At 45.0% G+C, this 27,550-nt stretch overlaps 2 protein-coding genes across 2 annotated transcripts in view; one reads left to right on the forward strand and one right to left on the reverse strand.

The window, feature by feature from the left end:
* The window catches only part of LOC149463526 (ficolin-1-B-like), a 638,327-nt gene that overhangs the window by 170,863 nt on the left and 439,914 nt on the right, over positions 1 to 27,550 (reverse strand). The gene's annotated exons all lie outside the window — the stretch shown is intronic.
* On the forward strand, positions 19,079 to 20,032 carry LOC149463529 (olfactory receptor 5V1-like). Its single transcript, XM_089675318.1, has one exon. It carries the CDS (start codon positions 19,079 to 19,081, stop codon positions 20,030 to 20,032), a length of 954 nt encoding a protein of 317 aa, XP_089531444.1.

Raw genomic sequence — 27,550 nt, forward strand, 5'->3', positions numbered from 1 at the left:
TGCCCAGGGTCTCGTAAGTAGATTGCACGGAGGAGTAGAGTTCGTCATTGGAATTAACTGTGAGGGACTTTTTAACCTAGGCCTGTGTATGGCCTTCAATTGAAGCTGCTTCTGCTCCGCCACTCTGCCATTGGACTCTTGACAGTCGTCTCCCCACGCTGCTGCTGGGGGGACTTTTTAACATAGGCCTCTGTATGGCCTTCAATTGAAGCTGCTTCTGCTCCGCCACTCTGCCATTGGACTCTTGATAGTCGACGACTATCAAGAGTCCAATGGCAGAGTGGCGGAGCAGAAGCAGCTTCAATTGAAGGCCATACACAGGCCTAGGTTTAAAAGTCCCTCACAGTTAATTCCAATAACGAACTCTACTCTTCCGTGCAATCTACTTACGAGACCCTGAGCAGGTCTGGGTCCAATTTGTGGTAGAGACTGGTTTTGTTCAGCCATGCTTGAGCGAGTAATAACAGGTCTGTGCTGCCCTTTGGTGTCTGGCTTAATGCGCACAACACTGAACGTCCCAGCGTTTGTCAACGATTTGCCGTTAAGTGATGCAAACCCGCTGAACCACGTTCATGAGGAGTCGGTACAGGGGGCCATGAATCAGTATGGACCTGGCAGCAGCGTGAGCAGACGACAGAGGCACATGGCGCAGGGTGGCGGTGGAGGCAGCAGTATTCGGAAGCCATACGCAGGCCTAGGTTAAAAAGCGGAAGCCGTCAGCAGCGTGAGCAGACGACAGAGGCACATGGCGCAGGGTGGCGGTGGAGGCAGCAGCAATGGAAGGCCATACAGCACCCTATCACAAAATGGAACCCACCAACAGTGTAAGGAGACCTGAAAGTGGCACATGGCAGAGTCTGGCGATGAAGTCAGCAGCAATGGGAGGCCATACAGGGACCCATGACACACTCTGGACCTGGCAGCAGCAAGAGGAGGCGGTACAGGGGCCCATGGCAGAGTGGCGAAGAGTAAGCAGCTTAAATTGAAGGCCATACAGAGGCCTATGTTAAAAAGTCCCCCCAGCAGCAGCGTGGGGAGACGACTATTAGCCTCCTCATGCTGCTGCCAGGTCCAGAGTGTGTCATGGGTCCCTGTACGGCCTCCCATTGCTGCTGTCTCCATCGCCACACTCTGCCATGTGCCACTTTCAGGTCTCCTCACACTGCTGGTGGGTTCCATTTTGTCATAGGGTGCTGTATGGCCTCCCATTGCTGCTGCCAGGCCCGTAATCTGCCATGGGCCCCCGTACCGACTCCTCATGCATGCTGCTGCCAGGCCCGTAATCTGTCATGGGCCCCTGTACCGCCTCCTCATGCTGCTGCCAGGTCCAGAGTGTGTCATGGGTCCCTGTACGGCCTCCCATTGCTGCTGTCTCCATCGCCACACTCTGCCATGTGCCACTTTCAGGTCTCCTCACACTGCTGGTGGGTTCCATTTTGTCATAGGGTGCTGTATGGCCTCCCATTGCTGCTGCCAGGCCCGTAATCTGCCATGGGCCCCCGTACCGACTCCTCATGCATGCTGCTGCCAAGCCCGTAATCTGTCATGGGCCCCTGTACCGCCTCCTCATGCTGCTGCCAGGTCCAGAGTGTGTCATGGGTCCCTGTACGGCCTCCCATTGCTGCTGTCTCCATCGCCACACTCTGCCATGTGCCACTTTCAGGTCTCCTCACACTGCTGGTGGGTTCCATTTTGTCATAGGGTGCTGTATGGCCTCCCATTGCTGCTGCCAGGCCCGTAATCTGCCATGGGCCCCCGTACCGACTCCTCATGCATGCTGCTGCCAGGCCCGTAATCTGTCATGGGCCCCTGTACCGCCTCCTCATGCTGCTGCCAGTTCCAGAGTGTGTCATGGGTCCCTGTACGGCCTCCCATTGCTGCTGTCTCCATCGCCACACTCTGCCATGTGCCACTTTCAGGTCTCCTCACACTGCTGGTGGGTTCCATTTTGTCATAGGGTGCTGTATGGCCTCCCATTGCTGCTGCCAGGCCCGTAATCTGCCATGGGCCCCCGTACCGACTCCTCATGCATGCTGCTGCCAGGCCCGTAATCTGTCATGGGCCCCTGTACCGCCTCCTCATGCTGCTGCCAGGTCCAGAGTGTGTCATGGGTCCCTGTACGGCCTCCCATTGCTGCTGTCTCCATCGCCACACTCTGCCATGTGCCACTTTCAGGTCTCCTCACACTGCTGGTGGGTTCCATTTTGTCATAGGGTGCTGTATGGCCTCCCATTGCTGCTGCCTCCACCGCCACACTGTGGCTCCACACTCTGGTTTTGGCCCCTTGACTGCCCAAATGAGTGAAGTGTGCGGTGATTCTAAGATCGACGGCACTCATCTGCATGTCATACTGACTGACAGTATTATTTCTCTTCCCCAGCAGACTCCAATTGCATTTAAATTAAAGGTACAGTGTTCTGCACTAATATAAAGGCTCTCTGAAGCCTAGAAACACCCTTTTTATAAGTTAAATTCGCAGCGAATATATTCGCCTCGAATCAAATTTTTTCCGCGAATTCGGCGAATTAGCCGAATCGAATTTTTGAATACTTCGCTCATCTCTAATCAACAGGTTCCCTTTTAACCGGCTCCTCCCTAGCCTCCCGTGGAGCTATCACATTCATCATTTTAGCTCTTTCCTTTTCCTCTATTTTTGGTCTCCTTTTTTGTAGGACTTCGTATGCATTTTGTGCAATATCAACCAGCTCTGGGGCTGTTTTTTTTTCTCCATCCAGGAGTACGAAGTTCTATCTCTTCTCGGACTTCTGGCATCATTCCCCCCACTAACACATTCACCAATTTAACGTGTGTGTCAGGGATCGCGGCGCCTCTCCCGGCGCACGCGCACTTGCGACAGCTCACGCCGGGACACAGGCACTAGGTCTCGGTGGGCCGCGGCTGACAGGACACCGCGCATGCGCAGTAGGAGCTGCAGGCGCACCTCGGGTGGCCAATGACAGCCCGGGGGCGCATCCTGGCCGGCCAATGACAGTGCAGGGTGCACTATTTAAAGATGCCCTGCACTGTCACAGATTGCCGCAAGGTCTATCTGTGATCCTGAAGTTCCTGTACCTGATTAGTGACCCTGATTGCCCTGACTACGCTGCCTTCTCCTGTGATTTGACCCGGATTGCCCTGACTACGCTGCCTTCTCCTGTGCTTTGACCCGGATTGCCCTGACTACTCTGCCTTCTCCTTTCCTGACCCCCGGCTTGTTTGACCATTCTGCGGACCTACTTATCCTGCTGACCCTGCGTGTGACCTGACTACTCTTCGCCTGCCGATTCGGTACCTCGCTTACCCCATGAGACCACGGCTCGTGACCATCCTGCTAGGTCCCGCCGTCCTTCTCACATCTGGCTCTCCCGGTACCTGCATACATCCCCGGAGGCTCCCTCTGCCACTGGTGGGCCTGCTCGGTCTGTTACAAGTCCATCCCCACCATCAGGGGCCCTGGTGAAAGCACAGACCGGGGCTTAGACTCCACGCTCTGGCTAGGTCTGTCCAGTGGGCAGCCTGAGGCACCACCTGGCGGATCATAACAGTACCTTGCGGCCATGACAGAGCCAATAAGAGGACCGGCGTCCCTAGAGGATATATGCCAGCACCTGGCAACTTTGACCCAGGCTGTCCAGAATTTCCACAGCCGCTGCACCCGAATTGAGGACCGCATGGAGTCGTTAGCCACCCTGACTCCCCCTGCTCAGAGTCCTCCAACTGTGGAATCACCCGCTACCCCGGCATCCGGAGCAGTTGCCGCGCCCCTAGCTCCCGAACCCCGCGTTCCCCTTCCGGAACGATTCCGTGGAAACCGAAGCTGCTTCCGAGCCTTCCGGAACGCCTGCACCCTGTTTTTTGATTTGCAGCCCCGCACGTTCACCACCGAGAACGTCAAAGTGGGGTTTATAGTCTCTCTCCTTCAGGATGAGCCCCAGGATTGGGCTCACCGTCTGATGGAGAAGCACGACCCCCATCTTGATTCCGTGACCGAGTTTTTTCAGGCCATGGCTGTGTTATATGACGACCCTCAGCGGGCTGCTTCCGCAGAGGCTACCCTATACTCTCTACGGCAAGGCCGCCGGGCAGCCGAAGAATACACGTCCGATTTTAGGCGTTGGATGGGAGATACCAGATGGAACGATGCGGCATTATGTCACCAGTTCCGCATCGGGCTATCTGAGTCACTCAAAGATGAGTTGGCACGAGTAGGCCTACCTGACTCCCTTGAGAAACTGATAGAGTTGGCCATTCAAATTGACCGCAGACTGAGGAAACGTCGGCTGGAAAGGAGCAGCCAGGGTCAAAGGGTGGCATGGATTCCACTGAGAGAAACAGCTCCAGCCCAAGGGAACCATACCCGAAGCACGGAACCAGGGGACACTTCGGAACCCATGCAACGGGGACTGGCCCGTTCCACCTTATCGGTCGAGGAACGTCAGAGGAGACGATCACAGAACCTATGTCTGTACTGCGGGGAAGCTGGTCACCAGGTGCGCTCCTGTCCTGCAAAAATGAGTAAGTCCGCTTCCTTTTCTTTTCCATTACCTGCAGAAAGGGGTGATCAGTCTAGTTACCTGGCAATACCTGTGTCTTTACAGCTCCCCGGAGGAACATTGTCGGTGACCGCAATCGTTGACTCAGGAGCATGTAGTTGTTTCATCGATCTTACTTTTGCTCACCGGCAAAAGATCCCTCTCCAGACCAAAGAAAGGGGGTTTAACATCTTCTTGGCAGACGGGTCTAGCATAAAATCAGGGGTGGTGGACCAGGAGACACCTCCTATTTTTACCACGATGGCAGACCATCACCAAGAGTTCCTCCGTCTAGATGCCATCGCATCCCCCCTTTTTCCAATCATTCTGGGGCTCCCTTGGCTGCGGGCCCATAACCCCCAGATTGATTGGGAGAAGGGAACAGTTCAATTTTGGTCACCATACTGTCTGAGTCACTGCCACGTCACAGGGTCCGTGGCTCCCCGGTTTCTTCTGTGCTTGGATGGTGATACCGATCTATCTCAGGTTATTCCTCCGGCCTACCATGACTTCTTAGACGTATTCAGTAAGCGAGGAGCAGACATTCTTCCCCCGCACCGTTCATACGATTGCCCCATAGACCTCCTACCCGGATCTGAAATCTCGTTCGGCCGTATCTTTCCTTTATCGGAACTGGAGTTGGGAGTACTGAGGGAGTATATGGACGAAAACCTTCGGAAAGGATTTATTCGCCCGTCCACATCCCCAGCCGGGGCCGGGTTGTTCTTTGTAGAAAAAAAGGACAAATCATTACGGCCCTGCATAGACTACCGTGATCTGAATAAGATCACTGTAAAGAATCGCTATCCATTACCCCTAGTTCCCGAGCTCCTCCAGAGATTGAGGTCAGCGATGATTTTTACTAAATTAGACCTGCGGGGGGCATATAACCTTGTTCGTATCAGGGAGGGGGATGAATGGAAGACGGCTTTTCGTACGAGATTCGGTAACTTTGAGTATTTGGTGATGCCGTTCAGGCTCTGTAACGCACCGGCAACCTTCCAACATTTTATCAACGACGTTTTTCGTGATTTCTTCAATGTTTTCGTGGTTGTCTATTTGGATGACATCCTAATTTTCTCTCCCTCACTGGAGGTTCATCGAAGTCACGTGTTACGGATGTTGGAACGGTTACGTCAACACAGACTATACGCCAAGGCAGAAAAATGCTGTTTCGAACAGCGCGAAATCACGTTCTTGGGACTGGTCCTCTCTCCCGCGGGGGTCGCGATGGATCCCCAGAAAGTCACGGCGATCCTAGATTGGCCAATACCCGCCGATAAGAAGGGGGTACAGCGTTTCATCGGGTTTTCGAACTTTTATAGAAAGTTTGTTAGGAACTTCTCCGGTCTGGTCTCCCCAATCACGCAACTGACTAAACAAGGGATCCGCTTTAAGTGGACTCCCGAAGCTCAGACGGCGTTCAAAACGCTCAAGAAATTGTTCACCTCTGCTTCCATTCTCTGCCATCCGGATTCTTCTCTCCCGTATGTTTTGGAAGTGGACGCCTCCGAAAACGCGGTAGGAGCGGTTCTGTCCCAAAGGAATGGTACCAAGGAGCTACTGCATCCTGTGGCGTTCTTCTCCAGGAAGTTGACGCCGGCGGAACGAAATTATGATATTGGAGATCGGGAGCTCCTGGCTATTAAAACCGCTCTAGAAGAATGGAGGTATTTACTGGAAGGAGCCACACACCCAATCCTAATATTCACGGATCATAAAAACCTTGAATAATTAAGAACGGCAAAACGACTGAGACCTCGCCAGGCGAGATGAGCTCTTTTCTTTTCTCGGTTTGTATTTCATATAGCGTACCGACCCGGTTCTAAGAATACAAAACCAGACGCTCTGTCCCGCATGTTTGAGGACCCCGACGATGCAGTGTTACCTGACACAATCTTACCTTCCGGTAGCTTCCTCGCTCTGCAAACGGAACTTCACTCCAGACTTATCGATGCTTCCGTAGGACTGCCAGTCCCGTCTGGGTTGCCTCTCCAGAACTGCGAGGGTCTGTTTTGGAAGGAAGATCGGATCGTGGTCCTAGAAGGAGTTCGAACCTTGGTCCTGGGGCACTGCCACGACCATCCAATGGCGGGTCACTTCGGGGTTACGAAAACTCAGGAACTACTGCAGCGCTCATTCTGGTGGCCAAACATGATCAAGGACTGCGAACGCTACGTCCAAACCTGTCCCACCTGCCAAAGGAACAAGCCCTCCAGGAGCAGGGCATGGGGATTGTTGCGTCCGTTGCCAATACCCAAACGGGCCTGGCAAATGATAGCCATGGATTTCGTGGTCGAACTCCCACCATCTCAAGGCTACACTGCAATAATGGTGATCGTCGATCGCTTCTCAAAGATGGCTCATTTCGTGCCCCTGGAAAGGACACCATCGGCGCCGGAGACTGCACAGATCTTCATTAAAGAAGTAGTGAGGCTTCATGGGGTTCCTGAAGATATAGTGTCGGATCGGGGAGTCCAGTTCACATCAAGGTTCTGGAACGCCTTATGTAAAGCTCTGGGAATCAAGCTGTCACTTTCACCCGCTTACCTTCCTCAGACCAACGGGCAAACAGAAAGGACCAACCAAACGCTAGAACAGTACCTAAGATGCTACACATCCTACCTTCAGGATGACTGGCTGACGCTGTTGCCTTCCGCGGAATTTGCCTACAATAACTCGAATCACTCAGCTACGGGACAATCCCCGTTCTTTACCAATTACGGATATCATCCCACATTCCTCCCTGATCTGATGCCCGAAAATCCAGTACCTGCGTCTCAAGATGTCTTGAATTTCTTTTCTGTCAATAACAAAACGATTCAGGGGGCCATCGCAAAAGCCCAAGAAGACAGTAAAAAGGCGTTCGACAGGAAAAGAAGAGAGTTACTGCTCCAACCGGGGGATCAGGTTTGGCTGGCTACAACCAACTTGAAGATGCTGTGTCCTTCAAGGAAGCTAGGACCAAAGTACATTGGCCCGTTTCCGGTTAAACGGGTAATCAACGAGGTGGCCTACGAACTCGAGCTTCCGCGAACCTTCAAAATACACCCTGTGTTCCATGTGTCTCTCCTGAAACCATCCAGACCGGATCCCTTCCCGGACCGTGAATCCAGACCTCCCGAGGCGGTCACCATAGGTGAACAGGAAGAATATGAAGTAGAGACTATCCTCAGTTGCCGAAAGAGGGGGGGCCAGACCCGGTCCTGATAAAATGGAAGGGTTATGGCCCTGAGGAGAACTCATGGGAATCCACCCAGAATATTCACGCACCCAGGCTCATCCCGGGAATTCTTTCGTAGTCAACCGCAGTGGAGAGATCAGTGGGGCTCCCGGAGGGTGCCCATAGGGGGGGGCAATGTCAGGGATCGCGGCGCCTCTCCCGGCGCACGCGCACTTGCGACAGCTCACGCCGGGACACAGGCACTAGGTCCCGGCGGGCCGCGGCTGACAGGACGCCGCGCATGCGCAGTAGGAGCCGCGGGCGCGCCTCAGGCGGCCAATGACAGCCCGTGGGCGCATCCTGGCCAGCCAATGACAGTTCAGGGTGCACTATTTAAAGATGCCCTGCACTGTCACAGATTGCCACAAGGTCTATCTGTGATCCTGAAGTTCCTGTACCTGATTAGTGACCCTGATTGCCCTGACTACACTGCCTTCTCCTGTGATTTGACCCGGATTGCCCTGACTACGCTGCCTTCTCCTGTGCTTTGACCCGGATTGCCCTGACTACTCTGCCTTCTCCTTTCCTGACCCCCGGCTTGTTTGACCATTCTGCGGACTGACTTATCCTGCTGACCCTGCGTGTGACCTGACTACTCTTCGCCTGCCGATTCGGTACCACGCTTACTCCACGGGACCACGGCTCGTGACCATCCTGCTAGGTCCCGCCGTCCTTCTCACAATTGGCTCTCCCGGTACCTGCATACATCCCCGGAGGCTCCCTCTGCCACTGGTGGGCCTGCTCAGAGGTTGTGACCTGGCCCTGGTCTGTTACAAGTCCATCCCCACCATCAGGGGCCCTGGTGAAAGCACAGACCGGGGCTTAGACTCCACGCTCTGGGTAGGTCTGTCCAGTGGGCAGCCTGAGGCACCACCTGGCGGATCATAACAGTGTGTCATGTCCGTTTCATCATCAACCATTCAGTCAGTATGTTTCTGTATGACTTCTTTAAATCTACTCCAATATACTAAAACATCCTCACCTTTCTTCTGCATCACTTCCATCAACTGTCTTAAATCCTGTCCTTTACTGAAAGTGGTAGTCACCCAATCTTTCAGAATTTCAGTCAACCGCACAACATCTGCCTCATACACTTCTACCATACTTTCCTGTTTAACTATTCCCTTTTCCACTGCCCCTTTACTCTTAGCTAGTGTTTTCCATGCATCCACATACTTATCAGGCAACGCACAATCAATACGTATCCACAAATCTACATAGGTAGCTTGTTGAGTGGTTCAATGGTTCTCACCTGGTGCTGTAGAATCCTCCCCTCCTGTTGTGGGTAGAACGGTGTGAAGGATCCAAGGAGAAGGATACACGTCTTTGGTGTGGTCACCAATGTTACAAAAAATAAGAAAAAAGGTTTTCTCTAGAGCTCAAAATGTGAGACAAGCTGGTGGAGACACGTCATATCTGGAAAAAGAAAGAACATGTGGTCCTTCTGTAAGGGTGTGCTATGACAACTGTATTAGGGCCTCTGGCCTGAAAGGGTTACTGCCACCTGAAGTAAGTGTCCACTGGGAACTGTTATATCATAAGTGTACTTGAGATACCCCTAGGAGGCGATACTCCCATCCTACCTCCAGTACACTCCCAGCAAATTCAATATATATTATTTTCCCTGGCTCGTATTGTGCACTAAAAGTGATATTCATCATAATTTAGGTTGGACACCTCCCCTAGCCTGTAAACCAACAGTGAAAGCAGTAGAATACTGTTGCAGCATTTCTGCTCTGTTTTTGTCAGGATTTTCCTCATCAGCATGCCATATAGCAGATGGGTTTTAAGAGATACCCCTCCCTCTCCTGGCTTGAGTACTGCTGTACAGGGATTACAAGAATACATAAAGTGAATATACAGCCAAAGCAAAAAAATTAATCAAGTAAAAAAGGATTAAAACTCCTATCAAGTTATTTTTTGTTGTCTGAGTGATTACGTAGTGGGGAGAATTGCTATCTTAGACAGTTTTCACCAGAACAGCAGTGGAAGATTTTCCCTCACCTTCCATTCTGGGAACAACTTTAAAATGTTAAATGCCCCTCACTCGTCCCAGGCAACCTGTCTAGTAAGAAATTTAAAAACTCCCATTGATTACAGTTTTATAAGTTGCAAACTTAAAGCAATACTAAAGCTATTTTTTTTATTTAAAAAAAAAAAGAGGTTATACTTGCTCTGTATAATGATATACATAGAAAGGTAGAAAGGCTTATACAAAGTTTATGTCAAATGTAACTTTGATACAACTGCATATGTGACCAGGGGCGGACTGACCATTTGGGAACTCAGGCACTGCCCAAGGGCCCAGGGTCAGTAGGGGGCCCCATGAGATGCCCCTGGTACCTTTCATAGGCTTTTTTGGGTGTGGTTTGAGTGTGGGCTAGGACACAGGGGCCTCATGATCCCCTATTGCCCGGGGGCCCCATGAGTTGTCAGTCCACCCCTGTATGTGACATAATATACAGTTGCAAGAAAAAGTATGTGAACCCCTTGGGATTACGTGGAGTTTTGCATGAATTGGGCATAAAATGTGCTCTGAACGTCATCTAAGTCACAACAATAGAAGAACACAGTCTGCTGAACATAATACTACACAAACATTAGATGTTGCCAAGGTTTAATTGCACATAACATGTAAACATTCACAGTGCAGGGAGGAAAAAGTATGTGAGGCCCTAGTTTAATGACTTCTCCCAGAGCTAATTGGAGCCAGGAGTGAGCCAGTCATTTTTACAGGACGACCATGCCTAGGGAGAGTAGCAACAGTGCTAAACTTTCTCCATTTGTAGACAGTCTGTCTTGCCGTGGACACATGAACATCAAGGCTTTTGGAGATACTTTTGTAACCCTTTCCAGCTTCATGCAAGTCAACAATTCTTGATCGTAGGTCTTCTGAGAGCTCTTTTCTGCCATGCATGGTTCACATCAGACAATGCTTCTTGAAACCAGTAAACCCAAAACAGGTGTGTGTTTTTTAAGGGCAGGACAGCTGTCAGCAACACATCCAATATCATCACACTGATTGGAGTCAAGTTTGGCTCACTCCTGGCTCCAATTACAGTTGCAAGAAAAAGTATGTGAACCCCTTGGGATTACGTGGAGTTTTGCATGAATTGGGCATAAAATGTGCTCTGAACGTCACCTAAGTCACAGCAATAGAAGAACACAGTCTGCTGAACATAATACTACACAAACATTAGATGTTGCCATGGTTTAATCGCACATAACATGTAAACATTCACAGTGCAGGGAGGAAAAAGTATGTGAGGCCCTAGCTTAATGACTTCTCCCAGAGTTAATTGGAGCCAGGAGTGAGCCAAACTTGACTCCAATCAGTGTGATGATATTGGATGTGTTGCTGACAGCTGTCCTGCCCTTAAAAAACACACACCTGTTTTGGATTTACTGGTTTCAAGAAGCACTGTCTGATGTGAACCATGCCTCGCAGAAAAGAGCTCTCAGAAGACCTACGATCAAGAATTGGTGACTTGCATGAAGCTGGAAAGGGTTACAAAAGTATCTCCAAAAGCCTTGATGTTCATGTGTCCACGGTAAGACAGACTGTCTACAAATGGAGAAAGTTTAGCACTGTTGCTACTCTCCCTAGGCGTGGTCGTCCTGTAAAAATGACTGCAATAGCACAGCGTAGAATGCTGCATGAGGTAAAGAAGAATCCCAGAGTGTCAGCTAAAGACCTACAGAAATCTCTGGCACATGCTAACATTTTTGTTGACACATCTACAATAAGGAAAACATTAAACAAGAATGGAGTACATGGGAGGACACCACGGAGGAAGGCATTGCTGTCCAAAAAGAATATTTCAGCACGTTTGAAGTTTGCAAAAGAGCACCTGGATGTTCCACAGCACTACTGGCAAAATATACTGTGGACAGATGAAACCAAGATTGAGTTGTTTGGGAAGAACACACAACACTATGTGTGGAGAAAAAAAGGCACAGCACACCAACATCAAAACCTCATCCCCACTGTAAAACATGGCGGAGGGAGCATCATGGTTTGGGGCTGCTTTGCTGCCTCAGGGCCTGGACGGATTGTTGTCATTGATGGGAAAATGAATTCCAGAGTTTATCAAGACATTTTGCAGGAAAACGTACGACCATCTGTCCGCCAACTGAAGCTCCACAGAGGATGGGTGATGCAACAGAACAATGACCCAAAGCATACAAGTAATTCAACAAAACAATGGCTGCAACAGCACAGAATACACCTTCTGGAGTGGCCCAGTCAGAGTCCTGACCTCAACCCGATTGAAATGCTGTGGCATGACCTTAAGAGAGCGATTCACACCAGACATCCCAAGAATATTGCTACATTGAAACAGTTTTGTGAAGAGGAGTGGTCCAAAATTACTCAAGATCATTGTGCAGGTCTGATCTGCAACTACAGGAAACGTTTGGTTGAGGTTATTGCTGCCAAAGGAGGGTCAACCAGTTATTAGGTCCAAAGGTTCACATACTTTTTCCTCCCTGCACTGTGAATGTTTACATGTTATGTGCAATTAAACCATGGCAACATCTAATGTTTGTGTAGTATTATGTTCAGCAGACTGTGTTCTTCTATTGTTGTGACTTAGATGACGTTCAGAGCACATTTTATACCCAATTCGTGCAAAACTCCACGTAATCCCAAGGGGTTCACATACTTTTTCTTGCAACTGTAGGAATGATATTCAAAGTTAATTGAGCCAGAGAAAAGAATAATACAGACCCCTGTAGAGTCATTATTACCCATAGGAAGGGTTTTTAATGTCTTATTCTGTTTTTCAAAACTGTGAAATAAAATTTGTACAGGTTTTAACTTATGTGTCTTACTAGTTTCTTGGGCACCATTCTTTTTATAGGGATTTAACATGTAGTTAACAAATGTTAGGATGACAGCATCTGTTACCTTTTAAAGTGGACCAGGATGGCACAATCATTTTAAATTGATATAAATGTTATTTAAACAGAACATAATTGTTTTTCTTTAGATACAACTGGTATTACAAGGCTATGCAAGAATATGGTGGATTTGCAAAAATTCAGGGATAATTGCATCCCTGGGGATGTATAGAGATAATCTTTATAAGATCTGGGATGTCTATTATGTATCAAGCACACTATAAAAGCAGCTCAAGCCTTCATCTCCCTACAGCAGTGGTATGGTCTGTAATGCTATGGCATAAAACATTTAGGGTCTTTGGGATGACTTTCATTTATTTACACCAGAGCAAGGAAACAATTTTATAATATTCTGGAAACAAAATTGTCAAAAAAAAAATCTAAATTCACAGAGAAAGACATACAGTATTTAAATTGGGTAAGTAAAACAGAGTCTGAATCCATCTTTGAAAATAGGACTTATTATACATACAAGCAAATATGTATGTTTAGATGAAGGTTTGTAAATGGTAATATTAGTTTTTGTAATACTAGTAGTTTTAATATACTACTTTTTTTTAAATGATTGTTTTTAGATAAGTATTATTGTATTTAAAAATCTATTAGGATAGAATAGAGTATAGACATTGCCATAGTTAATGCAATGAGTGGCACTACTGCCTTGCTTTTTGCATCTTTATAAACGTGTCAGCAATTTCACAGCTCTCCTTTAAAGGACAACTGTCAAATAAGTCTTGTATTTTGCCACATGTTAATACCTGCATGTTGTTAATACACACAGACCAACCTGACCAGCCAAATTGACAGCAACAGTAGTAAGGGCCAAAAACAACACTGCCAACGGTGTTAATTCCTTTAATTAAAGGGTAGAACTAAAAGGTTTTTTTTTTTTTATTTTGGATAAAATAGAAAAGGGTCAGAACTTTATCTGGGTCTTTATTAATGTCCATGTTCCCTGTGTAGGAAAATGTACTATACAGGGGCAGACTGACAACTCATGGGGCCCCCCGGGCAATAGGGGATCATGGGGCCCCTGTGTCCTTGCCCACACTCAAAAAAGCCTATACAAAAGGTACCAGGGGCATTTCATGGGGCCCCCTACTGACCCCGGGCCCTCGGGCAGTGCCTGAGTGCTCGAATGGTCAGTCCGCCCCTGCTACTATATTTGTCTTTATGTCCACTGTTACAAGAACTGAAAGTTAAAGTTGAACTATACTCACTTTCCCTCCAGCTCTGTGGTGTCCCAGAGCTTATAGTTTGTCCCAACCGCTTTTTCTTTTTTTTTACTGGACAGCTTGGTCTACAGAATAACATGTAGAAAATAGAAGTAAAGGTATATGATATAAAAAAAAGGAATTCCTACACTTAACCAAAGACATTGCTGTAGTCCTAAATGACCAGCAACACCTTTGGACTCCTGGACTGAAATTCTGTAGGGCAAAGGAACTTGTAATTAATAAAAAATTCTAGGTTCTCTAATTTATTAAAATATCTAAATCACTAAATAACTGTGGGGGAACATTTGAGTTCCAGGTGTGGTTAGAGGGGATTGTACCAGACATGAAAAGATTTTACAAGCAAAGTTCAGCTGATGAAAGATGAAAATATATTTGTGTTACAGATCATTCATCGAATGACAACAACAATTACTGCAAAGGAGACCCAGAGAACACAATAAAAGACCTAGGACGCGTGCCCTGGTAATCAGGGGCTAACAATGTCCATTTTATTATAGGTGTCTATTGATTGAATATAGTATTTGTATTGATAGTGGTCCCCTACATACAGTATACAATATACAGCAATATTATAATGTACTATTATGATATAAAAACACTCCAGTAATACAGAATGATATGGAAGAATACAGCTGTCAAGACATTAAGGGTCCATTCACACCAGATGCAGTGGGACTGCATTGGGTGGCTATTCTAGTGAAGTCCCACCACATGACAAGGCAAAATGGCTTGTCTCCTTATCTGCTTGGTTCATACCACTGTGTTGTGCTGGTGTGCAGGTGTTGTCCAGTGAAAAAAAGCACTGCGGGCAGTCATTTTTTTCAATACAATGCAATGCAAGGCAATCCACTGTCTCGCAGCACACGGTCGCCAGCTGAACTTTATAAAATATCTTTGGGACATCTCAATAAAATTCAATAAAAAAAAGTGAATAGTGCGATGCTCTGAGATCACCATATCAGCACTGAACTAATCTGGCCGGCCCACACTATACACCTGGCCACGTAAATGAGTAGATTATTTATGTGGCTGGAGCTACCTGTTACTCTAAGGGAATGCAGTTACTGTATAAACACAGCCACAGATGTGCAGGTGCGGGTGAGTCTCCCCGAATGCACACTGCCTTTGCTTGAGGCTGTACACCTGCACCCGCACGCCTGTCAAATTCGGACCTGCGGCAGTGTTCATACAGCTGCTGCATCCCCATAGAGTAACAGGCTGACAGCATACAGCTCCAGGTGGCTCCAGCCATATAAAAGAACTGCTGATTCACACTAAACAGGCCACAGTGCCCATGTGAATGACCCCAATACCTCATTCACACACAAAGATTTAACAGGAATTTTGCCTTGTTTGTGTCCACTAATAACGATTCAATGTAGTTTTAGCAAAAATATCATTTGATATTTTCCGGTGGGGGGCCCTGTCAGGTAAGCTGTACGGGGCCCTGTGATTTCTAACTTGGATGCAGCACTCAGCAGCCACAGCAAGCTTAATATAATAGCTGGCAGTAGAGACTCCTCCACTGCCAGTTGTAGCATGGATAGGGAAATTGACTGATTTTCTCTTATTCAGCCTGCAGGCTGAAAAAGAGACATTTGAACAATGTGGTGACCTTTAGGGCTCGTTCACAACAGATGCAGAGACCTGCATTTTTCTTGCCGCATGTCTAAGGGCTCATTCACACAATCTGCAAAAAGTATTGTGAAAACATTGTACAAAATAAAAATTCTAACAAATTAAAAAAATTGTAAAAAATAATAAAAACGTGTGAGGCCTCATTAAGAACTTGTGGTTGGGGAGTTGCAAAAATGCATGGTTGAGCAGTGGTTTTTGCCACCTGTGAACTGCCCCATCTTTAGCTGCAATATGCAACAGACAATGGTGTTTACATGCTGTGGCTGCGATGCTTCTCGCCTGTGGAAAAGTTGACCTAGCTTGCAGCAATTGGCGGGCAGTTAGCTCACCGAGTGCTACACATTCAAATCCATGGCAAATGCCCCATAACTGCATGCAATGCACAAGGTTGCACCAAGGTTATCAGCAAAAATGGGGTTAAAACATGCAGCGAGGAAGCATCACATCGTTTCCTCACCTCTTGGCAGTAGCTTCTAAACCACTATCTGAATGCAGATCAGGCTTCAGAAGCAAGGGATATTTAGACACAAGGCACAGATGAGGAGGAAAGAATGGCGGGGAACACTGATGACAGGGAACAGCATAGCGGGGGACACTGATGGCAGGGAACAGCATGGCGGGGGGACACTGATGGCAGGGGACAGAATGGCAGCACAGATGAGGAGGAAAGAATGGCGAGCACTGATAAGATGGACAGAATAACGGGACAGAATGGCAGGCATGGATGAGGAGGAAAGAATGATGGGCAAATATGAGGAGGAAAGAATCGTGGGCACTGATAAGATGGACAGAATAACAGGGGACAGAATGGCAGGCATGGATGAGGAGGAAAGAATGATGGGCAAATATGAGGAGGAAAGAATCGTGGGCACTGATAAGATGGACAGAATAACAGGGGACAGAATGGCAGGCATGAAAGAGGAGGAAAGAATGATGGGCAAATATGAGGAGGAAAGAATGGTGGGCACTGATAAGATGGACAGAATAGCAGGGGACAGAATGGCAGGCATGGATGAGGAGGAAAGAATGATGTTGTTCAAATATGAGGAGGAAAGAATGGTGGGCACTGATAAGATGGACAGAATAGCAGGGGACAGAATGGCAGGCATGGATAAGGAGGAAAGAATGATGGGCAAATATGAGGAGGAAAGAATGGTGGGCACTGATGACATGAATAGAATGACTGGCACTGATAAGACAGACAGAATGATGGACACTGATGAAGAAGGAAGAATAGCGGGCACTGACGACAGAATGAGGTCACAGGATGTAATGTCAGTCTGTGCATAAAAAAGACACACATGAAAACTGATGTCACCATGCATAAAAACTCATTGAAATGCACATGAAATCTTACTGTATGTAAACTTGTGTCTCTGCAAGTCTGTTTTTATGCACATATGGTGTGAACAAGTCCTACATCATTTGCCCAAATGCTTGTTCATACAACACACCAAAAATATGTAGTGCCATCCCTGCAGGAGCCGCTGTTGACTTTGGATTCTCTGTTCTGTGCCTCAACTACAAGAACAATCTCTGATCCCTCCCCGACACATCTGGATGAATAGGAATACTGCAAACACAAGTGCAAGAGACTCTCAAAAGAATAGCTTTACAAGATAATGCTTTACTAGAGATTATTAAGTCAGCAGGAGACAAAAAAAGGATTAGTTGTAGGTGTTCCCCAACCTGCAAAATATAGCATAAAACAAAGTCACAAAGATATACAGTAGAAATGAATGTGTCAATAGGCTGGATGCAGGACCAACAAATTCTGAATAAACCTATGATTCCAGGAGCAAGAGGGGAAAGAGGAAGTTAGCTCCCGCTACTTCCATCCGCACAAGCAAAGAAATAATGCACAATTTATGAAATCTGGGTAGGCGTTACCCTTTAAAGTAAACAAGTGCTACATCAGCAACAGTAAAGAGAAAGACAGTCATTGACAAACTCTGCAAATTGAATATTTTGAATGGAGAAATTCTGGCTGGTAGATTTATTCTTGGTCTTTAGCTAGCTTATGATGGAGCCCAAAGGTATCACTGTGTGATGGCAACTAGCAAAGTGAATGGAATAGCAAGATGTATTCTCCAAAAAAAGCCTTTAAGTAGGTACATGCAGTGTCTACACTGTGTTAGGTAGAATGTTGGTCTTGCACCCACTCATCAGACCCCTGGGAGATGACACAACCAAAATCCACTGTGGAGGATCAGGCTCCTGGCAGAGTAGCATGGCTCCAGATTGACTCCTGACCAGGGGCGGACTGACAATTGATGGGGCCCCCGGGCAATAGGCGATCATGGGGCCTCTGTGTCCTTGCCCAAATTTTAAAAAGCCTATGAAAAAGGTACCAGGGGCATCTCATGGGGCCCCCTACTGACCCCGGGCCCTCGGGCAGTGCCCGAGTTTCCAAATGGTCAGTCCACCCCTGTTCCTGACAACCAATCAAGACAGTGGATAGTGACGACTGCAAGGTCATCAGAAGCAGCCAACCTGATTCCTGGAGATTACTGTGGTCCCTGGAATGTTGAAGGTCGCTGTTTAGTGCTGGGTGATGCTGGACTGCCAAGCAGGTTTACTGTGCTGGACAGTAGAGCCATAGCTTGGTCTTGAAAGGGAAAAAAGACACGCTCTTCTCTGTCAGCTTCCAAGTCTCCTCTCAAAGAGAGAAGCGTGGCTGTTGCAGGAGAATATATCTGCCTCCCCACGATGCCATCGGTTTTCCTCTCCTTTGGTAAGTGTACTCCTGACAATGCTGAAAAATATGGTGTCTCTAGGCAATGGGAATACAGGTCCCAAGATCCTCTGCTTCTTAGACACACTTCCCACTTTGTGAGCAGGAAATGATGGGAAAGGGAAATCTCAGCCTGTGCAGCAGATGTCCCTGAATTGCTGGATGAGCCAGCCTGAACCTGGCAACCAGTACAAGACTCTCCCTATATACTGAGCAATTTGTAATGGAAACTCCAGATTAAATGAAAAACAAAATGTGGTGCTAAATTCATTATTAAGTTTTATGTTAGAAGAATTAGTTATTTATTAGGTTAATTATTGTTGTTTTTAAATTGGCAATTTATATGTAAATATATATTTTTACTGTGTTAGTAGACAGCCAGGGATGGAAGCAGAAAAGGGAAGGGAGTCACTGCTTCGATTCACTTTTGTGGGTCAATTTTAGGTTACGTTATTAAGCATTGTAAGCAACAGGATATTTCAACATAGGAGCTTAGGAGAGGTTAGAAAACTTGAAAAGTAGCCAAGAGTTCCACCTGTTGACTAGAAATTTAAATATCAGGTATTCATATTTAATGTTTAAATGGTTAGTGCACCTTTACCAAACAATTGCCTATCCAGCGATCATATAGAGGGGGTGGGTGGAGGTGAAGATTATCTCGGAGCGGGGCTTTAAATCCACCTCACCATAACCTATATGGGTATACCATTAGACTATCAAGATAAAGGATAAGTATACCGTTATGCTCTAAAAAAATTTCTTGATGTGAAATGTACTATGTGATCCAATACTCTCTATTTTCTAGACTGAAATGTGCGGACACAATCAGACAATCGTTAGTGAATTTCTAATGCTTGGTTTTAAAGGTATTAACAGCATCAAAATCCTGGTCTTTGTGGGCTTCCTGCTTACTTATTTTGTGATTTTGATAGGTAATTTTTTAATTGTTGTCTTAGTATCAGCATGTCACAACCTCAAAGTCCCCATGTACATATTCTTGAAGAACCTGGCTTTGGCAGATATTATTTTCACCACTAACATTATGCCGAATATGCTCTACATTATAATGAAAGAAGGTGGAAATGTTTCTCTTGTTGGCTGTTTCATCCAGTACTATGTTTTTTGTGGATCTACCTATGCACAGTCTTTGATTCTCAGTGCCATGGCCTTTGACCGATTCTTAGCCATTTGCTACCCACTGCGTTATTCTGCAGTCATGGATCATAAACTCTGCCGTCATCTGCTTACTTGGCCTTGGGTTATCGGGTTTATTTTAATGTTGATAGAAATGGTTTCTTTGTTCCAGCTGAAGTTCTGTGGTGAAAATGTTATTGAACATTTTTTCTGTGATTTTGTGCCTATTCTAGATATCTCTTCTTCTGACACCTCCTTGGTGAGGACTGAAGATTTTGTGTTATCCATTATGCTTGTATTTGTGCCATTTTTATTTGTCATGCTCACTTATCTCTGTGTTTTCATATCCATCCTCAGGATCTCCTCAATGGCAGGTAAGTGGAAAGCCTTCTCCACTTGCAGTGCTCACCTAGCTACCCTTTTCATATTTTATGGCACGCAGATCACTATATACATGTTCCCAGTTGGTGGTAGCTCATATCATGAAAACACTTTGAAGTCTTTGCTATATACTATCTTCACGCCATTTATAAACCCCATCCTTTATAGCATGAGAAACACAGAGATCAGGAAAGGCTTCCAACTACTTTTTTGTGGAAGAAATGCAAAAACTTATCCTGTCCATGGTTAATTACAGTTCTGATTTCTGGGCAAATGTGTCATATTATGCTTCCAGTATAATCAAATTGTCTTGATTTGTGAAAAGAAGATACTTTCTTTATTCAGAAAATGGCATTACATGGATCTAAATGGTCCTAATATAAAATCAAACTCTAAACTCAACTAGGCTGAACCTGTAGTGAGAAATGGAACAACCCATGGAAGCATGGTTACATATAGGTAAATAGTCAAGCTGAAAAAGAAATACACATGTCCTTTGAGTTAATCCAATAGAAAAAAAGCAACTAAAGAAAAGACTTGCATCCACAGAATCCAAAGTTCACAGCTAATCCAGAGGAAGGCAAAAAACTCTTATGATCCGTGATCTGATTTACTTGATATTCACTGCATCAACATTCTATGATGGTAATACCTATAAATATTTTTAGCCAGTTATATTCTTTACATTGAGAAAAACATCCAGCCTTATAAAAGAAAAAAACATTACAGAGTTGGACAAAACATGGCCAGAGTGGTCTCCTGTGGCCATTCTACCTTCTTTGCAGCTCCAAACATAAAAAAGCCCATATGTGAACGTTAACTTTGGTCACTTCCAATGACCTTAGAGTAAGCAACATTGCATCAAGTTTATTATGTGGACCACGTATGTATTTACACAAAGTGACCAGAACACCCTTAAAAGCTGTTTCTAAAGGGAGGTTACATTCAGTTCAGTAATATTTAATCACTACTGAGCTTATCCATGCCTTTTATTAGTTTAGCTGTTCTTCTTTTGCCCTCTCTCCAGTTCTGCAACATAATTTTTTTTAACTGGTCACCAAAACTATCTTAGAGGTTAGTTTGTCTTGGACTTACTGCCTATTATAGTTGGTACGTTCTTTAAAACTGGCCATACATGTGGAAATCTGATCATTCAGTTTTGTTTATTGGTTTTTCCATTCAAATCCAAATAAAATGTATTGAATAATCCATTTTTTTGAACAAGCACTGGGTTAAGGAAACTCCAGATTCAATTATTTTCTACACGTTTGCTTTAAAAAGTTCCTATTTTTCAATCAATTTGTATTCAGCCACAATTATTCTTTCAACGTATTAAAATTATTTCAGTAGAGGTTATAACCCTCACCCACTCTATCCAAAATGTATAACGATCAAAAGCTAGTTGCTGGTGGTTAAAATTGCCTGAAATGTTCAATTTCTATGGCCGGCATGAGGACTGTATTGCAAAAGCAACTTTTAAAAAATATTAGTAGTAGCTATGAATCTATCCAGCCATATTCTCTAGTCATTTTTAGCTGGCTAATGTGCTTGTCTGTGCAACTAAATGGCAGCTGCACTAAATTACACAAGCAGCTCTCAAAGCAGCCTTAGATGCTGCAAAAATCACTTGCTAACAATTTTCAGTCAAGTTCCTTTGAAAAGCTGATTGCTATGAATTGGCTGAAATTCTAACAGTGTATGGCCAGCTTAAGACTGCTATCAGACTCAAACACACACAAACACAAGCACCCTAGTACCTCTTTGGTCAAATTACAGTTCACTGACCAGGATATTTATTGTGTTGTGGAAGGGAATCAGAGCATTCAAAGGAAATACATGCAAACTAAGGAAAAACTATACTAACTCCATGCAAATACTGTCTGTGTGAACCACACACCAAGGTAAAAGGGCTAACCACAGCCTACAACCCTAATGGTAAGTTAATTGGCAAGTAGATAAACTAGCCTTACAATAAATATGTCCTTTTCAGCTGTTGTAGGGCAAATAGGTCCAGATTGTCAAGGTCATGTATCAGCCACACTGACAGGCTCCCCATGATGTCAATCACCTAAAAGAAGAAAGTAAAATGTTTCCTTATTAGGAGCTCTCATTATAAGGAAATACAATGCTTCCTTATTAGGAGATCTCATTATAAGGAAATACAATGCTTCTTAATTAGGACAGTGATGTCACACATACAGATTATGATGTCTGGCAGTAATGCCTGGACCACAGCACAGGCTTTCTTTACAGGTATTTTATTTGTATTTAGAAGATCTCAAGAGCTCAGCTTTAATATTTGTCAGTTATCACTTTAGCATCTTTACTTGATCAGCTCTTCAAAATTATTGTTCCTTACAACTGTAAGATGACACTAGCTGCATGGAGTTTGGATGTTCTTCTGTGCTTCCATGGGTTTTCCCTGGGTATTTTCTAGTTTCTCCCTACACTCCAAAGGCATGCTGGTAAGTTAACAGGCTCCTGTCTAAATTGACCCTAGCATGTCCATGTATTCATGTTAGATAGGGACCTTAGATTGTAAGCTCCTAGAGGGCAGGGATGTATGTGTATGTACAATATATGTAAACTGCTGCATTAATTAAAGGCACTATTTAAATGCATGTAATAACTTAATAAAGATTCACTAAAATGTATGGCCAGCTGTTCTTTTTTACATGAAAAATATTTAGTAACTGAGATTTATTTGACAGGATTAGCCAGACTAATGGCTAGAACTGTTATGTCATTCTGTGAAACTTGTAAGCATGTTAAAATGAGTTAGACAGGTGCTGCCATGTACAAGAGGGTAGAGGTTAATGCCTTTACTGGTTCTTTGGCTTTTGACGGGATCCCTCGGTCCAACCAACTTCTCCGGTGGGTATAAAAAGGGACAGTGGGCCGAGTCCGAGAGCCACCCCTTGCCTTTTTCCCGGATGCTGCCTGGACGAGTTCGTAAAACCTATGGTTGCTCCATTTGTAGTGTTTTGTGAAGAATAAAGTGATAACCATATGACATGAGAGCCATCCAACTGGAAGTTCACCCTAAACAGACCAGCCATTGGTGGATGCCACTATTGGACAATGCTTTACATGGACTCTACTTGTGCAGGTACGCCTAGCAGCTCATGGCCTGGTTGGGAGGGGGGACAAGGGACTTGGGGATGTTGACTGTTCTATTGTTATAAGTTCTGCTGGACTGTTTTGTCTGCTAACAATAATAATTATAATTATTATATTTCTGTGTCTACTGGTGGGTTAAACATGCTGTTTTCACTACAGGTGACCTCAGTTTATGCATTTTTCATCATATGCTCAGTTTACATTGTGCAGGTTTATGACAGCCTGGTTTACGTTGAATAAAATTATAATGAAAATGTATAAATCTCTCATTTCATTTTTGCTACTGTATATTAGTATCTCTGGTTAAAGGACATTTAAACCCAAGAACAAAAATGCTATTATTTACAGCTTACAGTCTTTAAAATCCTTTCTCTTCTTTATTTTCAAGAAAATACCTGGTGATCCTGCCAGAAATGCAGTGTTCTTGTCACTCCCTTTGAGCTTCACCAAATAATATCTTCCTTCCTAGCCATCTTCTGTAAACTACCAAATGTCTTTCCCCCCATGTAGTGGGGATTGCCAGGCTCCTGTGGTAGTGAGCCCTTCTAGAATGCCAACTCGGGGTTCCCCAGGGCGCTGAGTCTAAGGTACAGCCTACTTTTCCACCAGGGCCCCTGATGGTGGGGATAGACTTGAAGCAAGATGGAACCAGGTCGCAGCCCCCAGGTACACCAAGCTGACGATATGGAGACCACTTGTCTATGCAGAGTGTAAATGGCATGAGACAGAAGAGGATCTGGTAAAGAGCCAAGATCAGGGCAAGCGGCAGGCAAGCAGAAACAGTAGACAAAGCCAGGGTTGGTACATGGGATGTCAGACACAGAATTCAAGTAATGCAAGGCAAACCAGGAGCTAAGAGAAACTGGAAAGTTGCTCAGGCAACACAGGCTGCTCTGTGCATGTCTTACAGTATATAAAGAAGCAGTCTGGGAGGCAGGCAAGGAAGTAATGAGTGGAAAGAGATATTAATCCACAGTAGAGCAGGCAACACTCATAGGTGAACACAGGGGAGCAGCACATGTGAATAAAATCACAGGTCTAGCAGAACTACAGCAAAGATTTGTCAAAAAATTCACAGACAGGAGATTGCAGGCTAAATCGTGACAAATGAAGAGATGCAGACATGTTTGTAGCCCATATCAGGAGAACAGCCTAGGATGATAACCATGGATCCCTCCATAGATATAGTGGAGATGTGATGTAAACACTCAGGAACAGAAAGTGTGTTATTTGCAGGATCACTAGGTGAAAATAAAGCAAAAGAAACTTGGAAAAAGACAAAACAAATGCAGCCACCACACCAAGGACTAGTAAGCTGCAATATATTACATTTTTGTTTTCGGATTTAGATACATTTCAAATAAAATTTTCACATTCTTCTTCACAACGGTGAACAAATCGAGCATGAAATCTCTCTCTTACACATGAAAAAACCAGAACACTATGAGGTATTTTTTACACACACCACATGTACCATGACTAGTACAAGAGGGTTCCACTTGAACTCATAAATTATACTTTTGAGTTGAACTTTAAGCAGATATATAAAATGTGATGCATTTATTAAGGGATAGGGGGACCACCACTATAAGGCAATTGGTAATTTAGCATTCATATTGTATGTGCTGATAAGCAACATGCTGATTGGTGGAGAGAGCAGAGTGGTGACCTCATTGGGATGTTGTTGCTCCTCTACTGTCTATTCACAGGCTGGGGTTGGAGAGGTGACCTAGCTGTTTTGCTTAACCCCTTGATGCTGACGGCACACAAATATGCGACCTCACGGAACTGGGCTTTTTTCCGTGGGGCCAGATATTTGCGTACCTGTCCTTGTGCTGGGAGCGAGCCGCTCGGCGCGCTCCCAGCACAGAGACCGTGGTGTCACTGAGAGCCCCGGTCTCGTTCTAACGATCGGGACCTGGGACTCCCGATTCCGGGTCACGTGATTGCTGAGATAGCCTCTGATTGGCTATCACAGTGATCAGTCATTGTACAGCCCGGCCCCCTTGTTTTTTCTCTCTCTATGAATGGAGAAGAGAGATGCATTGTATCTCTCTAACTCCTGGCATAGAGAGAAATAAAATGTGTTAAAAAAAAAAAAAGAAAAAAAGATAAATAAATAAATGTTAAAAAATAAAATAAAAAAAAAAGAAAAATACCTAGATCAAGGTTTGATCTAGTTCAGTGCCAGAGTTAGTGTTTGGGTCAAGGTCAGGGTCAAAGGTCAAGGTCAAATGTCAGGGTCCAAGGTCAGGATTTAAAAAAATGGTATCAGTGTCAGTTAGTGTTAATGTCAGTGTCAGTGTGTTTTAGGTAAAAAAAAAGACAAAAACTAAATGCGCACTATTGTTTCTGGGCTGTACTACGGGTACAAACAACAAATAACATACACATATATGGTATCGCTGTGATCGCCAAGAGCTGGAGAATTTATTTTGGGTTGTTCTTTGGTGGTAGGTTATGGTAGTCACAAGAAACACACAGCTAAATTAAAAAAAAATTTTTTTTTTACTATTTTGGGCCAGTTTTCCTTTGATAATAAAAAAAATTAGGAGCTATCCATTACCATTTACCACCAAATGAAAGCCCAATTTCTCCTGAAAAAAATAAAGGTATAATCCACCTGGATGTACAAAGTAGTTGTAATGATATGTGCAGTTTTACTATCACATGTCAACGTTGCAGAATTGTGCTTAGGCATTTAGATTTGTTTTACCCTTAGGCATGAAGGGGTTAAGTACATAGAGTAAAGTCAAGTCACCAGGCTGGCAATTCTATCCAACAGGGCTGTATATATCTCAGGGATGGATAGACAGAAATACAAATCTATTGCCAGGCAAAACAGTTCCCATATATTTATTTCAATAGTGTATTCATCAGTTGGTCTGGAGTTAAGCTTTGTTGCTGAGACCTGATTTTCCCTGACTTCAAGGGTTAAACCTGGGTATACACAGTCTGAGTATCAGCCGGTTCAGCAAGAACCAGCCGACACTCGGACTGTGTGTCCAGCTGTCCGTCCAAGAAGCCAATTGAAGAAATCGGCTTTTGTCGAAGGGATGTGCTGAAAAAACAGCATTTTATCAGCGCTCGCAGCCAATGGTTGTGAGTACTGATTAGTGTGTTTTGGAGGCGGGGGGGAGTCCCCTTGTCAGAACACAAAGGTTCAGCGGGAGAGATTGCGGCACTACCATTGCTTAGTTAGTACAGCAATCACTCCGTTTTTTTGTTCCAACTACCATTTCGCTGTCTAATGACAATTACTGGCCTATGGGGTGGTCTCATTGAACAGCAGAATAGCGGTTGCGCTTAGTCATGAAGTCAGGGAAACCTGGCACAAGTAACAAAGTGAAACCATATTGGAAAGAGGCACATTTCTGTGTAATTAAGTTAACACTTGGCATCATGTGGTGTCTGCCTTTAGGTTGAGCGTTAACTGTAAATTGGAGTACAAGTAGAATTAAAAGCACATTTTCTGGTAATGTCAGAATTATATTTAAGAAAACTCATATAGATACACCACATAGTGATAACATTTTAAGACAAAAAGAATCTAAAGAATAAAAAAGGTTAGATGCAATTTTCTGGGAGGATGGGAGAGACAGTATTCTCAGATGAAATTTTAGCTTCTACTGACACATGTTCTATTATGGTATCGATTCATTGACGATCTTTTAGTCATCTGGACAGGTCCCCAGGATTTGCTAAGCAAATTCTTGCATGCCCGAAACCATAATGACTTTAATCTTAAGTTTATCTATACTTTTGACATGCAGAGTATCTCTTTTTTGGACTTGGAGATTGTTTCAGGTGGATGGCCTTATAGTAACAAATCTCTACCGCAATCCGAGTGCTGGAAACATGCTGTTACATGCATCCAACTCCCATCCACAGCCATTATTAAGAAGCATCCTGTATGTACAATACTTGAAATTAGGCAGAAACTGTACATTAGACCAGGATTTTAACACATGAGTCGATCTATTACAGGAGCCGCTATTGGCTAGAGGCTGTCCTTATACACAACTTAGAAAAGCCTAAAATAAGGAGCAGAACCATTCTAGAGAGCACCTACTGTATGATAAAACCTCTAAAAGAAAGCAGGAAAATGTGAAAATCATTACAAAATACTCAGCACATCATTCTACATTGTGCCAATCCAGACATTGGCATTTTCTCACTGAAAACCACACATCTAACAAGTATGTTTTTCCTGATTCTGAACTGGTTTTCCTGCCAGCAGTATCCTTACATTATCTCCTTACAGCAAACCACTATTCTGAAAACACCAAGGTGGCACCCAGTCTCAGGAACACCTATAGATGTGGCCATTGCCCATTTGGCCCCTGGATTCAGAAAGGTCCATGAATCCTACTAGCCAATGGCAACTGTTTTTATCCCAGGGCATTTGTAAACTGTACCATACAAGGGGTTATTTACTTAATTCAATGCCAATGTCATGCCACCACTCTGTGCCACCACTCCACCACTCTACCTGCCAACACATGGCTACAGTCACCCAGACAAAGCTGTCCCAAGGGTTGACCACCAGCTCATTCCCTCTACCTGGCTGCCAGTGAGAAAAGGAGTGGAGAGAGAAGGAAAGAGAGCCTGCCAGAGGACACCTTGACAGGGATGCAGCCACAGCTTT

Source organism: Staurois parvus, unplaced genomic scaffold (assembly GCF_062004578.1).
Source record: "Staurois parvus isolate SC_StPar_1 unplaced genomic scaffold, SC_StPar_1.0 ptg000154l, whole genome shotgun sequence".
Lineage (NCBI taxonomy): Eukaryota > Metazoa > Chordata > Amphibia > Anura > Ranidae > Staurois > Staurois parvus.

What these genes read in the sequence shown, in the direction of transcription:
- LOC149463529 (XM_089675318.1), top strand. Translation starts at nt 19,079, where the DNA reads ATGTGCGGACACAATCAGACAATCGTTAGTGAATTTCTAATGCTTGGT.